This window comes from Elephas maximus, chromosome 20 (assembly GCF_024166365.1).
Source record: "Elephas maximus indicus isolate mEleMax1 chromosome 20, mEleMax1 primary haplotype, whole genome shotgun sequence".
Taxonomy (NCBI): Eukaryota; Metazoa; Chordata; class Mammalia; order Proboscidea; family Elephantidae; genus Elephas; species Elephas maximus.
Genome location: NC_064838.1, coordinates 67,613,449 through 67,632,154, shown reverse-complemented (window position 1 = coordinate 67,632,154; position 18,706 = coordinate 67,613,449). Strand labels below are relative to the sequence as shown.

General features: G+C 48.2%; 1 protein-coding gene and 1 non-coding gene across 4 annotated transcripts in view; one reads left to right on the top strand and one right to left on the bottom strand.

Moving 5' to 3' along the window:
* CADPS (calcium dependent secretion activator) overlaps window positions 1–18,706 on the top strand; it is a 578,687-nt gene that overhangs the window by 354,882 nt on the left and 205,099 nt on the right. For all 3 annotated transcript variants that reach the window (XM_049861704.1, XM_049861703.1, XM_049861702.1), the window contains exons 7-8: window positions 5,231–5,342; window positions 15,159–15,298. In XM_049861704.1, the coding sequence (XP_049717661.1) occupies window positions 5,231–5,342; window positions 15,159–15,298 (252 nt within the window). The remainder of the gene's footprint in view (window positions 1–5,230; window positions 5,343–15,158; window positions 15,299–18,706) is intronic.
* Window positions 16,018–16,090, bottom strand: TRNAK-UUU (transfer RNA lysine (anticodon UUU)). Its single transcript has one exon. It is a non-coding gene; the product is annotated as a tRNA-Lys (tRNA).

The following is an 18,706-nucleotide window of genomic DNA, read 5'->3' as shown; positions in this document are numbered from 1 at the left end:
TAAAGAAGGCAGTCGTGGGTGGTTCAGTGGTAGAATTCTCATCTTCTCTGCTGGAGACCTGGGTTCAATTCCTGGCCAGCGCACCTCAGACTCAGCCACCGCCCGTCTGTCAGTGGAGGCTGGTGTGTTGCTCTGATGCTGAACAAGTTTCAGCGGAGCTTCCAGACTAAGACAGACCAGGAAAAAAGGCCTGGCAAACTACTTCTGAAAATCAGCCAGTGGAAAGCTTATGGATCACAGTTGACCTTCTAACCAATCATGGGATGGTGCAGGACTGAGCAGTGTGTCTTTCTGATGTTCATGGGGTCCCCATGAGTGGGGGGCTGACTGGTCAGCAGCTAACAACATCAACAAGGTGATCTTTACAGACTAACGAAGCTGGAATGGCCGAGACAGTGTAGGCTTCACGAGCAGAGCGTGTGGACTGTGCAGTTGCTCAGGGCCCCAGGCTCAGAAAGACCCCATGTTTGGCTTGACAGTCTGTTGTCACCATCTCGGAATTCTTGGTAATTTGATCTTTGAACTCATGTTTTATAAGTGAGATCTGATGTAATGAGAAGCGTGTGTCTGAGCAGAGGAGACACTCATGAAAGAGAAAAATGCTTTCTGTTTTAGTACCTTTGATGGCACCTTTTTCCCTGCATTTTGACCAAAGAGGCCACATTTCCATTTGCACTGGGCCCTGTAAATCGTGTAGCCAGTTCTGATTAGACAGGGGAACATTTTCTTCTCGTCTGTGCCACTGGGCTGGTTTACCATTTTGAAATCTAAGGATAAATTGTGGTTCAGGAGTGACCTAACAACTTGAGGTGAGCCAGGAGTCATGGTGGGAAGCCAAAAGCATGGCTGCAGGCCTGGTGGAAAGGCAGAGACTCAGGTCCAGATGGATGGGGCTGTCAAGGCAGCCTCCTGCGGCTTGAACTGCGTCCAGCTGACACAGCCCGGTTCCTCTCTGACGGGGTCCTGGTGGCCTCGCACTGCTCCAAGGTCTGAGTCATGTTAAACGCTGATGAGCTGAGCATCCTTGGCCAGCAGCAGGGGTTCACGTAGGACTGGGTTAGTTTCCACTGAGCAGGCCAGAAATCCCCAAGAGCCAGGCCCCAGGATAGAGTTTCATGGGGATACAGCAGGGGTACCCGGGGCCGCTGGGCTCACAGTCTCTGCTTTGTGGCTCAGTGTTAAAACTTCTCATTGTGTAGCTCTGTTGATTTCCAGCAGGAATCTTCCCCTCCCCATGACCTAGTATTAACAGCATCGTTTATCATAAATAATGAATTAACAGTCATGGTTTTTGTCAGCGTTGCTAATCATTAGCAATGCTCGTTAGTGATGATCATGACAAGACTCAGCAAGGGCTGCACACTGGGAATTCAGAGATTTGGGTTCTGGCCAACTCTGCCACAATTCACTGGGATAACATGGGCAGGGTCTTGAGTTTCTTCTCAGTGTTCCCATCTGTGAAATGGAAACAATAATAACAGTTTTACTGACTATTCACCAGTGTCCATCTTGCTTGCTGTCGTATCCCCAGAGCTTAGCACAGGCTCAGAGACTTAGCAGATGCTTCATAAATATGCGTTGAATGGATGATGTCAGATAGTCATGATTATCATTATTGCTGGAGCATGTGACTTTATTTTGGGAAGGTAACGGAGCCTAAATTTTTTTTTAATTGTGCTTTAAGTGAAAGCTTACAATTCAAGTCACTCTCTCACACAAAACCGTATACACATGTAAGTCTAGCTGCTCTCCCCCTGATGTAACAGCACACTCCTCTCCACCCTGTATTCCCTGTGTCCTTTCAACCAGCTCCTGTCCCCCTCTGTCTTCTCATCTCCCCTCCAGACAGGAGCTGCCCACATAGTCTCATGTGTCTACTTGAGCCAAGAAGTTCACTCCTCACCAGTATCATTTTCTGTCTTATGGTCCAGTCCAATCCCTGTCTGAAGAGTTGGCCTCGGGAATGGTTCCTGTCTGGGGAAGGTAGCCTCAATTTGTTGGGTCCTTGTCCTACGCCAAGCACCCAGCCATTTGCTCTACAACTGCTCTGTGAAATGAACTCAAAGCTGAGAATACCCAGGCATGGGGTGTTAGTTAACTTGCCCCATGCCTCCCAGTGACTAAGCAGGGATTTGAACTAAGGATGCCGGGCTCAAGATCCCATGGCTTGTCACTTTAGCTTAGAAGAGGCTCCCCAGCCTCAGGGTGTGCTGCAGCTGCTGATGATCGTTAGGGGTTTCTGTCTGTATATCTAATGTTTTGCTGTTGTGTTTGAAAACCGTTTCTTCTTGCTCTGTCTCATGTCCTCCTTCAGGCCCTCTCCCTTTCTCTATAACCCCTATTATGCTTTCTCAATGATTTTCGTGCACTTAAATCCCTGTGGTGGCACAGTGGTTACAGTGCTTGGCTGCTAACCTAAAGGTTGGCGGTTTGAGACCACCAGCTGCTCTCTGGGAGGAAGATGTGGCAGTCTGCTTCTATAAAGACTTATAGCCTTAGAAACCCAATGGGACAATTCTACTCTGTCCCCATCACTATGAGTCAGAATTTGACTCGATGGCACTGGGTCTTGGTTTTAAATCCCCGTGGATCTGTTTCCCCCTCATCTCCATTGTTCTGGTCCTCTCTTGTAACTCTCTCCAGGTTCCCTCTTTTAGAGTTAATGTGCTTTCTTTGATTGAGGGCAACAGTAAGACTAGAAGTCAGGTTTCATACTTTACAAAAGAAAAAATGCAAATGGCCAACCAACACAAGGTAAAACTTTCAAGCCTACTAGTAGTCAGATAAATGCCCATGAAAACAACAATACAAAGTAGACAAAGGAAAGTGAATAATGACATCCAGCACAGGCCAGGAGCCCTGGGATTTGTACTTTCCTGTATAGGGTCGCTATGAGTTGGAATGGAATCGACGGCAGCGGGTTTTTTGCCCTGATGGTGGAAGGACAGTTGTTTCCTTTGAGGAAAGCATTTTGGGAATCAATACCCCAAGCTTTGAACGTCTTCATCGGTGAGCACAGCTCCTGTAGCATTGCAAGAGCTCCATAACGTGTAGTGATAAATTCATGGAGAAATGATCTCCCATCTGGGTATCCATCCCAAGGAAATAATCAGGGATGAAATAAAAAATTAATGTCTAATGCAGTCTCAATAATAGAGTTACATTATAGAGTCATGAGCTTGAGAGAGAGATTCTTGGTACACAGTGCTCATGGCAGCATTATTCACAATGGCCAAAAGATAGAAGCCACCCAAGTGTCCCTCAACAGAAGAATGGATGAACTTAATGCAATGTGTCTGTACAATGGGATATTATTCGGTCATAAAGGGAAGTGAAATTCTGATACATACTATGACATGGATGAACCTCGAAGACGTGCTGAGTGAAGTAAGTCAGACATGGAAGAACAAATTTTGTATGATCCCTGACCCAATGACAAACCCATTGCCACCTAGCGGATTCTGATTCACAGCCGCCCTATAGTGGCACTATAGGACAGAGTGGAACTGCCCCCATTGGGTTTCCAAGGCTATAATCTTTACGGAAGCAGACTGCCACACCTTTCTCCCCTGTGGGTTTGAACTGCCAACATTTCAATTAGCAGGCGAGTGCTTTAAGCACCACGCCACCAGGGCTCCTTTGCATGACCCCACTTGTATGAAATATCTAAACTAGGCAAATGCATCGAGACAAAAGTAGATGGGGTTACAGGGGTTTGGGGGAGTGGGGAGCAAGGAGCTAATGCTTAGTGGGTACTGAATTTCGGTTTGAGGAGATGAAAATGTTTCGGAAACAGTGGTCATGGTTGCAGAAAACTGAATGTAACTGATATCTCTGAATTGGATAGGTAAAAATTTACAATACATTTTAAACTCACAGTAGCCAACAATTTACATTTTAAAATGGTTCAGTTGTGAAGTCTATATATGAAATCCTATCTATGGTATTCCCTAATTCTGAGAAAGAACATGTATTTGGCATCATTCATTCATTCAACAAATATTTATTAAGTGCCTTCTCTGTGCCGAGCACTGTGCTAAGTACTGAGTATACAACATAAACAAAACCCACAGTCCCTGTTCTTCTGAGGCTTACAGAATACTAGCGGATTCAGCTATTAACCAGTCATGCAAAGTGAATTATAAACCAAGTGCTGGCTAGGAAGAAAAATTAAACAGTATGTTAAATAGATTTAACTGGAACCAAAGTTAGACTGAGCGATCAAGGGACATCTTCTGTGGGAAAGTGGTATTTAAGCTGGGACCTGAAGAGGTCACCAGGTGAAAGTGGGCTGGCGATAAGCATTGGTGACAGGGAGCTGTGCATGCGGCACCCCTGAGGGGAAAGACTCAGGAGCCCTGAAACTGGAGCAGATGACTGGGGGCGAGATTGCAGCCTGAGTGCAATGGGACAGAGGCCCTAGAAGAGTTTAGGGCAGGGGCTCAGTGCAATCCAGATTACACTTCTGGAAGACCACTCCAATTGCAGGTACAGAAAAGATGGACACAGCTCTGTAAGAATAATGACGAATGAATGAAGACACAGTCTGAGGGGCCCTTTAGGGGCTCGGATCAGCCAAGCCTGGCTCTCTGCCCAAATGCTGAATAAACCAGGCTCTCCTCTGGGGAGACCTTCGACTCTGATACCCACAGACCAGTGGGCAGGGAATGGCATTTCCCATATCCTGATCCTTCTGCCTCCAAGCCCTCCTGGACAGTGCTGAGCTGCATTCATGACCCTTTACTTAGTGGTCTCTCAGTGCCAGTGGAAACAGGGCTTCCTGCCCCAGCTACGGCTGAGGTCTCGTTTTAAGGTCAGATGTTGCCTTGGACCAAATGAAGAACCATTTCTAGAAGTGCAGTTTCTAAGAACTAAAGATTGATTCAAAGAATAATGAGAAGTTAGTGATTGCCTTAGAATAATTGCTTGTAGGTATAACAAATACTTGGGGAAAGTTCTCACCAACTTGATTTCATGCTAATTCCAAGTGATTCCTTCTAGTACTCTGTGAAGATCCTGGCAACTTCTGAGCATCTGTCTGCATTTGCCTAACAAGTTAATTAACACTTTTTGTCACTCTGGCAGCTTTGGAGGGAAGGGGAGGGTGATGTGACAGCCAGCGCTGCCTGAGGTTAACCCTGCGTTCACCTGGCCCGGGGAAGAAGGCCACTGAGTTGAGCACTGTCAAGCCAGAGGTGTCCACACTGTCTTTCTCTGATTCTGTCCACAGTTGGGGTACCCAGGGTGACTTCTCGACAACCCACGCACTGCCCGCCGTGAAGGTGAAGCTGTTCACAGAGAGCACCGGTGTCCTGGCCTTGGAAGACAAGGAGCTCGGACGGGTGAGCGCTTCCTGTTCAAGGGGAATTCAACAGAGCTGGAGGGCAAGTGCCCCAGAGTGCCTGAGTCAAGTCACCAGAGCCTGGGTGACCAAAAGGCAGCAATGCCAAGAGGTGACAAGCAAGGCTCCACTCCTTATTGGCTGTGTGACTTTGGGCAAGTCCCTCCACCTCTCCAAACCTCAGGTTCTCATCTGTAAATCTGGCTAATAGTACTGTACACTGCAGAAGTCAGAGCAGGGTCCTCACACCTTCAGACCCAAACAGCCTTTCATAGCAAAGACTCATAATGCCCCTTTACTATCCTGAAGTGAATTCTTAGATAATTTAACAAACCTACTCCTCTAATTTTAAAATCAACAGAATCTGATAATATTCAGAAAAAACTAGTTGTCACCGAGTCAACCAAGTCAACTTTAACTCATGGCAAACCCACGTGTGTCAGAGTAAACTCTGCTCCATAAGGTTTTCAAAGGATGATTTTTTTTGAGGAAGTAAATCTCCACGCCTTTTTCTGAGGTGCCTCTGGGCGGACTTGAACCTCCAATCTTTCACTTAACAGTTGGGCACATTAAGGATTTGCACCGCCCGGGGCTCTGTCATAGTATGGACTCTTACCTAATATAAAGGAGAACTAAGAGAAAAGTAGCTGGTAATAAAATAATGATGTCCATATGTAAATACACAGACACCTCTGTGCTAGAAGGCCTAAACAAGCGGTGCTTGGCTCGCCTCCGCATGGAGAGTCACTGGTGAACGTGATGCCTCCAAAAACCCACTGAGTTGGGGGCTCAAAAGCCTGATTACCAGTAGTGTGATTTTCTGAAATGGTAAACAGCCATTGGTAAAGTTTCCATGACTTTCCTGGAAAAGCGGCAGAAATACTTTGTGCTTATATGCAAAAGAAGTTAGTATCTAGACTCAGCTAATTATGAGCAAGTGTTTTACCTCTGTTAAGATCTGATGGGAATATTCAGGAGCCAGCTGGGACCCAGGATGACCACACTGGAGAGGACCATCTTACACACTGCAGGGTGTTTAGCATCCCTGAGCATCGCCCGTTAAATGTCAGTAGAGCCCAGCACCAATTATTCCGTCCACCAGAAATGTCCCCAACATTTCTGAAACACCCCTGGAGGTTGTACCACCCTCTTTGGTAACAGCAGAGGTAATAGAGTCAGTATTCCTTCTCGCACCTCTGCAGTCGACTCTGCGCCAAGCAGCCAGTAGGGTTTTTACAACCTAAATTAGACTTGTCTCTTGCTTGCTTAAAAGGCTTCCGTGACCCCACACTGCTCTTACAATCAAACCTGAACCCTTTAGCACAGTCCGCAAGGACTCGGGTGAGCTGGCCCCTGCCCACCTCTTCAGCCTAGTCTGCTGCCACACCCCCCTCAGCCACCATGCCCCAGCATGACTGGCCAGATTTCAGCTCCTCAAATAAACCAAATTCTTTCCCAGCTCAGGGAGCTTTCTCTCTGCCTGGAACCTTCTCCTCCCCAGCTCTTCAAAAGGCTGCCTCCTTTTCTGCGTCCTGCCCCCTCCTGGGAGAGCCCTTTCCTACAGCTCTTTCTGCTTCATTCGCGCTCTGGGCCCCTGTTCATGCACTCCCTGAACTTACCGCAAATGAGCAAGAGAGAAAGAAAATTTACAGGGTTTTGGTTTCTGTGTCCCTCATCGGTCTATAAAAACTTCATGGGGATAGAAACCTGAACTATTTTGTTCACCAGCCTGTACCCAGAGCCCAACACATAGACTTTCTTTTTTTTCTTTTTCTTTAATTGTGCTTTAAGTGAAAGTTCACAAATCAAGCCAGCCTCTCATACAAAAATTTATATAGACCTTGCTATGTACTCCTGGTTGCTCGCCCCCTAATGAGACAACAAACTTCTCTCCACTCTCTATTTTCATGTCCATTCAGCCAGCCTCTGACCCCCTCTGCCCTCTCATCTCCCCTCCAAACAGGAGCTGCCCACAGTCTCATGTATCTGCTTCAGCCAAGAAGCCCACTCCTCACCAATATCATTTTCTATCCCATAGTCCAGTTCAATCCCTGTCTGAAGAGTTGGCTTTGAAAATGGTTCCAGTCTTGGGCTAACAGAAGGTCTGGGAACCATGGCCTCCAGGGTCCTTCTAGTTTCAGTCAGACCATTAAGTCTGGTCTTTTTACAAGAATTTAAGGTCTGCATCCCATAGCTCTCCTGTTCCATCAGGGTTTCTCTGTTGCCAACATACAGACTTTCAATAAATTTTGTTTCATCCTGGTTGAATGCATAACCCCTCCTAATAGCTGTGTGACCTTGGCCAAGTCATTTAACCTCTCTGAGCCTCTGATTCAGTCCTTAGAGTAAAGAGCACTCACCCTTAGACAAGTGCACAGGCACACACACGCCTAACAACACCAGCAGGAACACATTTCCCGTGCTTTTTTTTTTTCCCACTTCCTCAATCTCACTTTAATCTGGAGAAGTGACCCAGAATCATTCTACTAGGACATAGACCACAGATGGAGGTAAAACAAAAAGTAAACAAGGCTGACAACAAAAACAGTGTGGACTTTTAGGCACGGAAAGGAAGGTGAAAAAGGAGAAGAGGTTTAGCTGTTTTCTTTGAGAAATACAAGAAAGCCAAACTCACTGCCATCAAGTCGATTCCAACTCATAGCAACCCTATAGGACAGAGTAGAACTGCTCCAAAGGGACTGTGAATATTTATGGACTATTTATGGAAGCAAACTACCACATCTTGCTCCCGCGGAGCAGCTGGTAGGTTCAAACCACTGACCTTTTGGCTAGCAGCTGAGCTCTTTAACCACTGCACCACGAGGGCTCCTTTGAGAAATGACAAGTATTTATTTCTACATCTAGGGAAAGAGAGACACACATACAAAAAGAAAACTTGTTGCACTGAATCAATTCCAACTCATGAAGACCCCGCATGTTACAGAAGAGAACTGTTCCTTAGGGTTTTTTCGGCTGTAATCTTTATGGAAGCAGGTCGCCAGGCCTTTCTTCCCTGGTGCCACTGGGTGGTTTCAGACTGCCAACTCCAAGTTGAGTACAAAGCATTTGTGCTACCCATGAACGTAGAGTGAGGAAAATGGCCTGCCTTTCATTTTTCTTTAAACTTTCATTTTTCCGTGAAAGCGGTTGTTGAGAACTGTGAGCAACTCAGGGACCCAGGGTATCAGTGTTGATGGGACAAGTATAACCCACCATCCAGGAATGTCGCACCTGGGCCTGTAGTTGAGCTTCAAGGGCCCGTGATCCCCTGGAAATTGTCTGCAGATGTGCATTCTTCTAGACTCTCTAGTCCACAGGCTCATCAGTGTCTCAAATCTCCTCCCACTCAGAAAAGCCAAAATCCAGGGGGCTGTTCAAACCCTGTTATTTTATAGATGAGAAAACAGATTCAATGAGAGTAGGGAACTTTCCCAGAGCCACCCCGCTAGCTGAGATCTGTGAGTCATACACAGACCACTGTCCTAAGGACTCCGTGTGCCTCTCCTTGTTGATCCCTCACCATAACCCAAACAAGCTGGGTGCAGTTGTTACTCCTCTTACACAGAGGAGGAAACCGAGGCCCAGACAAGTGAGTCACTTGCCAGGAGTGATGTTGACTCACCTCCAGGCTCTCTTCACTACACTGTTGTCCCTAAGGAATCCTGGTGGCGTGGTGGTTAAGCACTCAGTGGGAGAAAAGACTTGGCGATCTGCTCCTGGAAAGACTAACCAAAAACCCGTTGCCACCAAGGTTGATTCTGACTCATAGCACCCCTATATGACAGAGTAGAACTGCCCACACAGGGTTTCCAAGGAGCAGCTAGTGGATTGGAACGGCCAACCTTTTGGTTAGCAGCCGAGCTCTTAACCGCTGCGCTACCAGGCATCCCCAGAAAGATCACAGACTAGGAAACCTTATGGGGCAGTTCTACTCTGTCACATGGGGTTGCTATGAGTCGGAATTTACTCGCTGCAACATTGTCCCTAAGCAAAAATGTAGCCACAGGCTCTGCTATTGTAATGTAGACCTCAAGCTTGCCAGTGCCCTGCACAGCCACTCACTTCCTTACTTGCTCTCTCCTCCAGATCGTTATATATTCTCCCAGATACTAGTTTACTCTTGTTTGGTACCAAAGAAATTTCTCACTAGCGGTTGTGGAGCTGGTCTGTCAGGCCCTTGTGTTGGCTGGGGCGCCCTCTCCCTCCAGCGCCTCCACGGACAGCCACTGAATGAGTGAGCAGTACTCTCTTTAAGAGTGAGGTGATCTGGGGGACCCCTGGGAGAGTGTCTGTAGACTCTGACGCTTTCTGAGCTCAGCAAGTCACGGCCACATTCTTAATCCAGGTATTATGTTTATTCACCCAAAGGCTTGTAGTTTGTCTCACTTTTATTAACCTTTTTAATGGAAAAAGTAATTCATGCACATTGTAAAAAAATGAAAATAAAAATAAAACCATACAAGTAGTTTAATATCCCTAAGGGACAGGGATATCCCCCAAGCACTCCTTTCTAGAGAAAAGCCTTGTTTTTAATTTATCCTGTAAACCAAAACCAAACCCATAGCCGTTGAGTCAGCATAGCTGATCCCTAGGGTTTTCTTGGCTGCAGTCTTTACAGAAGCAGATTGCTCGGTCTTTCTTCCGCAGCTGTGTGGGTTCAAACCACCAGGCCTTAGGTTAGTTGTCAAGCACAAACCATTTGCAGCACCCAGGGACCTTAATTTATTGTGTATCCTTCCCCGACACTTTGTGCGTACATGCATACGTGTATATACCCTTCTTTAAAAAACAGAAAGCACAATTTGAAGGTACTATGTGCCGACTTCACTGTACTTTGCTTGAATATCAGGATATTTGGAGACTAGTCCGCCACAGCCCATGCTGCCCTTCCTCCTTTTTTCACAGCTGTGTAGCTCTCAAAACACCCAAGCCAGACCGGCAGCCTTGAGTTGACTCCGACTCAGAGCAAACCTGTTTTGCGTGGCTGTAACATGCTTTACTTACTGAGTCCTCTAATGTGAATTTTTAGATTGTTTCCAGTCTGTGACTATATAAATGATGCCTCAGTGAATAGCCTTGAATTTATCTCTTTGCACATACATGTGCATACCTATAAGTTAAAAAAAAAAAAAAATTCTGCCCAGTGAAACTCGAACGTGGGCAGATAGAACCGAATTACTCTCTGAAGAGCACACAGCAGCGAATCCCTCCACAAACTGCATACAAGGGTGCCTGTGGCCCCAGCCATTGCCGGCTCGGCAATACCGTCAGACTTTTCTTCAGCCGATGTGAGTGTGGGCTGCTGTGTTCCGTCGTATGTGTTGTGCACAGAGACAGCAGGACTCAAGACAGGCAGAACCCCTTAATCTCACGAAGCTTCAGGGACACAGACGTGGGACGGGAAAATCAGTACAGCCTGGCGATTGCTCTGCTGAGGCACGTGAGAACATAGCAAAGGGACGTAGCCCTCCGAGGGGCACAGGACAAGCTACTAGGTGAGTCTGCAGGGAGTCAGCCAGGTAATGGTGGGGAAAGGGCAGTCTCCCGGAAGGAGCCATCTGGGTGCTCAGATCACTCGGGGAAGCCAAGGCTGGCTGGAATGCAGTGTGCCAAATAGGACGGCATGGTTCCCACGTCAGCACCCCACATCAAAGCTCAGCACACATGGGCCATGACGGCGAGATGATGAGGTGCTTGGTTAGCAGCCTGGAATGTCCAGATGGGGTGTCTGGTCTCGGGGCACATGTGCCCCCGGAAGGACCCTCATAATTCAGGAGGCTGACGTACAAAGGAGTCGAGGGCCTGGGGGTGCGTGGCAGGGTGGAGACAGAGATGGAGGGCTGCAGAGACTTCCCCACCCACCCTGCAGAAAAGGCATCCCCCGGGGAGCCACCACGTGGGAGAAGAAGTCTTTGTGGGGCAGTCAGTAACGAGCGGCGGCCATTTGCATCGGTGAATGGACACCATATTGCTAGTGGGAAACGTGCCCAGAATCCATATGGTGGGAGGCCTGTTAACGAGCTCCAGGTGCCCAGAGTGCCACTCCCATTTTGATTTTGCCAAATGGGCAGGAGCAGGAGGAGGCCAAGGACCTTTTCTGCTGCTGTTCTGGCCTTGGCCGGGGTTTCTCTTACCAGTCCCTCCCACTCCTTGCTTCCCAGTACATCACACTCTCCTTCACCACGCAAGCCAAACTGGTGCAGAACCGAGAGCCAGCTTCCCTGGCGTCTGCAGCTTCCCTTCCATCCCCCAGAGGCTGAGGCCTCAGAATGTAGGACGTGATACATTTGGGGTGGCATTGATAGACTGGTCAGTATCTTGAGGGAAGCAGTCCTTGTGGTGCAACAGTTGAGTGCTCAGCTGCTAACCAAAAAGTTGGTGGTTTGAACCCACCAGCCACTCCACAAGAGGAAGATGGGGCAGCCTGCTTCCATGCAGATTTACAGCCTTGAAAACCCTGTGGGGCAGTTCTACTCTGTCCTGTAGGGTCACTCTGAGTCAGAATCAAATAGACGCAATGAGTTTGATTTTTCTGGACCATTAACGAGGAACCCTGGTGATGCAGTGATTAAAGCGCTTGTCTGCTAACCAAAAGGTGGGTGGTTCAAACCCATCAGCCCCTCTACGGGAGAAAGATCTGGCAGCCTGCTTCTGCAAAAATCCACAGCCTTGGGAGTCCTACGGGGCAGTTCTACTCTATCCTGTCGTGTTGCTGTGAGTCAGAATCAACTCAACGGCCATGGGTTTTATCTTTAACAGTGGAGCAAATGGTTAAAGCACTTAGCTGCTAACCGAAAGGTTGGTGGTTCAAGTCTACCCACAGGTGCTTCAGGAGAAAGGTCTGGTGATCTACATCTTTAAAAAGTCAGCCACTGGGACCTTCTGGAGCACAGTTCTCCTCTGACACACGGGGGGCTGCCATGAAGGACCTGCAGGGCACAGTTCTACTCTGACAGACGTGGGGCTGCTATGAAGGACCTGCAGGGCACAGTTCTACTCTGACAGACGTGGGGCTGCCATGAAGGACCTGCAGGGCAGTTCTACTCTGACACACGTGGGGTTGCCATGAAGGACCTGCAGGGCACAGTTCTACTCTGACAGACGTGGGGCTGCCATGAAGGATCTGCAGGGCACAGTTCTACTCTGACACACGTGGGGTTGCCCTGAAGGACCTGCAGGCACAGTTCTCCTCTGACACACGTGGGGTTCCCATGAAGGACCTGCAGGGCACAGTTCTACTCTGACACACGTGGGGTTGCCATGAAGGACCTGTAGGCATAGTTCTACTCTGACTCACGTGGGGCTGCCATGAAGGACCTGCAGGGCACAGTTCTACTCTGACAGACGTGGGGTTGCCATGAAGGACCTGCAGGCACAATTCTACTCTAACACACGTGGGGCTGCCATGAAGGACCTGCAGGGCACAGTTCTCCTCTGACACACGTGGGGCTGCCATGAAGGACCTGCAGGCACAGTTCTACTCTGACACACGTGGGGTTGCCATGACGGACCTGCAGGCACAGTTCTACTCTGACACACGTGGGGTTGCCATGAAGGACCTGCAGGCACAGGTCTCCTCTGACACACGTGGGATTGCCATGAAGGACCTACAGGCACAGTTCTACTCTGACACACGTGGGGTTGCCATGAAGGACCTGCAGAGCACAGTTCTACTCTGACACACGTGGGGTTGCCGTGGGTTGGAATCAGCTTGACGGCAACTGGTATATTTTATCCTTCACAATGAGCTTCCCTGTAAATATTTATGGCACTTTAAGATATTAGCTAGCGATAGTACAAAGCTTTTAAAAGGTATTTAAATTTTTTTCAACTTTAGCCTATCCTTTTAGAACTTCTATATTTGTGTGTGTTTTATGATATTTGGTACATTAATACAAAGTAAACATATATAATGTAAAATATTAACCTACAGAGGTTGGAATAATTGCTTAAAAATATTTTACTGAAGTGGCCAGCAAAAAAACCAAACTCGTTGCCATGGAGTGGATCCTGACTCACAGCGACCCTCTTACACAGAGTAGAACTGCCCTGTGGGGTTTCCAAGGAGTGGTCTGGCATCATCAAGAAACTTGGGCAGCCACTGGCCTGGAAACTCAGGTCTTCCTGTATTCGTGTATTTTGATCATGTCATAAGACACTGGAAGACTCAAATTTTGTGTTTAGTAAGAATGTCTAAGATTTGTTGTTGTTTGTTATGTGCTATCAAGTTGATTCCGACTCAGAGCTACCCGTATGTGACGGAGTAGAACGGCCCCATAGGGTTCCCTAGGCTGTAATCTTTACGGGAGCAGACTGACAGGTCCTTTCTCCCATAGAGCTGCTGGGTGGGTTTGAACCATCCATCTTTCAGTTGGCAGCCTAGCAGTTAACCATTTGCCCCACGAGGGCTCCTTTTTCTTTCCTGAGAAAGGAAATTTAATAATTTTTTTAAAAAAGTTAGCCCTAGGATCAGAGTAGTAGTGGTGAATGAAGAGGGGAAGAAATCAGCACAACTGAGGCCTGGCAGAGCACACTGAGCTTTCTTCCTGCCGTGTTCTCCTGCCCCTCTCAGATTTCTTCTCCCCAGTCACACAGAAAACCATATGCTTCTACCCTCCAAGCACGGCTGAGCTTCCATGGCCGCAACGAAGCTGACTCAGCATCTGGAAGGCTATCACACCCACCCTGAGCCTCTGAACCCCTCCCAGCCCACCACCCCCCTGCTTCCGAGAGGAGCCCTCCGTCCCTGCACCTGGAGGAAATAGACGCTTTGAAAGCAGAGCCAAAGCAACAAACCAGGGCATGCTGCCATAGCAGAAGCAAAGTCTTAGCAATCCCAGCGTTTGTCGTGCCTATATTTAGTTCACATTCCCTCATTTAGGGGGTTTTCCAGATATTTCACTCCTGCCTCAGTGCGTGTTTCCCAGGTTCCATGTGGCTCCTGAGGGTGCTCTCATCACAAAATGAAAACGTGATGCTACAGAGTGATGCTTCTTGATTCATTTGCAACATCTGAGAGGGTGAAAACTGAGGCAGAAGACCCAAAAGAAAGTGCTGTGTCTGAACCATGGTGGACAATGGCATTGTCCAAAGCAGATGGCTCTTTGAGCCGTGCACGCCTCCAGCCATGCATACGTTTTCAAGTCACGGTGAAATCCCAGTGAAATGTGTGACCCTGAGCAGGTCCCTCCCCCACCTGAGTCTCACATTCTCCCCATCAGAGAAGGTCCCTTCCATTTTTCCCTGTAGCCTTTGCAGAAGTTCGCCTCTCGCAAAGGTGAAGGAGATCCAGGAGAGTGGGAAAAGAGGGCGGGCCAGAGTTGTTCTCTAATACGGGAGGGTACCTCTTCCTTTCTAATACGGGAGGGTACCTCTTCCTTTCTAATACGGGAGGGTACCTCTTCCTTTTGTGCATACTTACACATACGGCTTCCATGAAGTTGAAGAGCAAGATGCACGCTAAACATCCTCTGTTCTGGCCGCTCTGCTACGGTGAGAGATCTCACTGAACTCCAGAAAAGTAAAGGTAGAATCACAGAAATCATGATCCTTCACCTTTATGGAATTAGCCAGGAAGAGAGACAGGAGAGCCAGAGAAGGCCATTTCTGGCTTCTTGGCATGAGCCAGACAAGGTTTGTAGATGGAGCCTCGGATCTGAGTCCAGCAACCAGCCCTCCACTTCAGTTCACTGTCTTTCCGCTGTCTGTGTGACCTGGACAAGTCATGCAACCTCAGCATCAAAATGTTCTCATTTATAAATCATGCCCATAACGGTGTTTCTATTTCCAGCTGAGACAGTTTCCTTTTTCCATACAGGTTATTCTCCATCCCACCCCGAACAGCCCCAAACAGTCTGAGTGGCACAAAATGACAGTCTCCAAAAACTGCCCCGATCAAGATCTCAAAATCAAACTTGCTGTCCGAATGGATAAGCCTCAAAACATGAAGCACTCTGGGTAAGTGTCTCTTTTCCAAGTGGTGATTTTGGGTACACATCCATTCATTTCTTAAAATAACAAAAAAAAAGAAAAAACTATTTCATTTATTGAACTATGTGGAAGGAAACAAAACATCCAAGAGAGGTTAATAAAATATTTGACTTTGACATTTACTGTACCAACAAAGCCCACTGCCATCAAGTTGATTCTGACTCATAGTGACCCTATAGGTCAGAGTAGAACTGCCCCATAGGGTTTCCAAGGCTGTAATCTTTACAGAAGCAGACTGCCCCATCTTTCTCCTTAATCCAACTTTGTGATTAGCAGCTGAGAGCTTAACCGCTGCATCACCAGGAATCCTTGATATTTACTATACCAAACCAAACTAAACCCACTGCCATCGAGTCAATTCTGACTCATAGCAACCCTGTAGGACGGAGTAGAACTGCCACAGTAGTGTTTCCAAGGAGCAGCTGATAGATTCAAACTGCTGACCTTCTGGTTAGCAGCCGTAGCTTGTTGTAGTTCTTAACCACTGTACCACCGGGGCTCCAGTATTTACTATTAAAAAAAGATCCATTGCCATCAAGTCAATTCCAACTCATAGTGACCTTATGGGAGAGTGTAGAACTGCCACATAGAGTTTCCAAGGAGCTCCTGGTGGATTCAAATTGCTGACCTTTTGGCTGGCAGCTATAGCACTTAACCACTATGCTATCAGGGTTCCCAAACGGCAGTACCCGAACAGGGACATGAACCCTGGACCCTCAGATTAAAAGTCTGATGCTCTACCGACTGAGCTATCCAGGCGTATTTATTTACTGTAGGTTTCCTTTATTCTTAAGATTACTATAACTGCCTTTTTTGCCTACTGTTACAATAGAACAGTTCCCTTCACTTTCTGTATAATAGAATTGCCAGTAAGATTCAAAATTTTTCTAGAAGCATCTGGGCGATTCTGGTTTGGGGTGTTACAGGCTTCAGGTACCTTCTCCGAGGCGTCCAGAACCTTCAGCCTGCATGGGTTGCTCACGTGCACCTGGATTGAGAAGCACACCTGTGAGGTTTGGCCAGTTGCAGCATGACACCTTTAGCGTCACTTTTAAACTGATGACAAGAAAATAGTAAATTTATGATCGTCTTCATTTTCTTAAGGTTTGAGAGGAATGGATAGATTAAGAAATTTTAAGTGAGGCAAAAAGAACAGGTAAGATAGTTTTATCTCACAAATCAAACCAATGATTTGTACAAAAAATGTTTATTGACACATAGATGCATGCTGAGCCATGGCTTGTTAAACCACGTCACTCGGACCCTCCATCTCCAGGAGTGTGATCACTTAGAGCGAAGCTGGGCCGTGTAACTCCGAGCAGAGGGGTGATTAACCGGCATGAGGGGGTGCATAGTCTGTTTTCAAGTGTTCTGCAGGTGTCTTTTGCCAACTACCTACCTTAGCTCTTAGCCCCTCTCGTCAGTAGGAAGGTCTCATTCATTCTTTTTTGGGTGCACGTGCTTATGAGAGGGCTTAAAATGGTAAAACTGCTGACAAAACTGGGATTGGTTGTAGGTACTACAGGTTTGGGGAATTCAGGATCCCAGTATCAGGGCTTGAGAGAGAGAGAGAGCTGTTGTCAAGCTGACCTCAACTCTTGGCAACACCATATACAACAGAACGAAACATTGTCTGGTCCTGCGTCATTCTCATGCTTGCAGGATGTTTGAGTCCACTGTTGTGAGTAGTGTGCTAGTCCATCTCACCCTTGCTGGCTCTCTACTTCACCAAACATGATGTCCTCCTCTAGACACCGATCCCTCCTGATGAAGTGTCCAAAGCAAGCAAGTCAGACAGTGCTCTGTTGTGATCCATAAGGTTTTCATTGGCTGATTTTTTCGGAAGTAGATCACTAGGCCTTTCCCCCTAGACTGTCTTAGTTTGGAAACTCCACTGAAACATGTCCATCCTGGGTGACCCTGCTGGTATTTGAAATACTGATGGCATAGCTTCCAGCATCATAGCAACACACAAGCCACCACAGTACAACAAACTGACAGATGGGTGGTGTCAGGGCCTAGCCACTGATTAATGCGGGTTTAGACAGAACCCTACGAGGAGTCCAGAAAGGAGTGACTAGGATAGGAAGTGGACACCCCAGCAGATAAGCAGACCACAGCAGATGTGGTCAGAGAGTAGAGAACAGGGCCCTAGCCTTGCCACCTTGGAGTTGTAGGGACCCCAGAAGGCCCAAGGCTCCAGAGGAGGTCACGTGTGGAGAACTCAGGTGAACAAAGGGCCACCCAGCGAGCTGGAGACCTGTTACTGAACCAGAGCACTGACTTGGATTTGGGGAATTTACATTGCCTTGCCTTGAGGCCATAATAGTCCTGGAGGCTGAGCTGGGATTAGGCAAAGCTCTGCCCATAGGCCAGGCCCTTGTTACACACTACACTCAGTCCCTTTTCAGTTGTCCGTAGTCAAGTCCAGTGGTTTTTCTGCAATTAAATCCACGTCTTGTGAAGATGTCTCAGGAAATGTTTCTGAGACCGGCTTTATCTCCTTCTTTCCATGCTTATGGCATGTATTCCCAAAATATGACATGTAATTTCCCTCTAACATCCCTTTCCCCTCCGTGGTAAACCTACTCGTTTCAAGACAAAGGGGCTGAGAATTCTGCCAGGTTCCTTCCGCCCTGAGAAGACGACCCTGCGTCTCTAACAAAGTAAAAGCCAGTGGCTGAAGAGCCAGTCCTGACGCACGGTGACCCCGTGTGTGTCAGAGTAGACTGCGCTCCACAGTCCCGACTCATGGTGACCCCGTGTGTGTCAGAGCAGACCGCGCTCCGCAGTCCCGACGCACGGTGACCCCGTGTGTGTCAGGGGAGCAGACTGCGCTCCACAGTCAGTCCTGACGCACGGTGACCCCGTGTGTGTCAGAGCAGACCGCGCTCCGCAGTCCCGACGCACGGTGACCCCGTGTGTGTCAGAGCAGACCGCGCTCCGCAGTCCCGACGCACGGTGACCCCGTGTGTGTCAGAGCAGACCGCGCTCCGCAGTCCCGACGCACGGTGACCCCGTGTGTGTCAGGGTAGACCGCGCTCCGCAGTCCCGACGCACGGTGACCCCGTGTGTGTCAGGGTAGACCGCGCTCCGCAGTCCCGACGCACGGTGACCCCGTGTGTGTCAGGGTAGACCGCGCTCCGCAGTCCCGACGCACGGTGACCCCGTGTGTGTCAGGGTAGACCGCGCTCCGCAGTCCCGACGCACGGTGACCCCGTGTGTGTCAGGGTAGACCGCGCTCCGCAGGGTTTTCAATGGCTGGGTTTTTTTGGAAGCAGATCACCAGGCCTTTCTTCTGACGTACTTCTGGGTGGACTCAAACCCCTAGCCTTTAAGCTCCAACCTTTCGGTTAGCAGCCCAGCATGTTAACC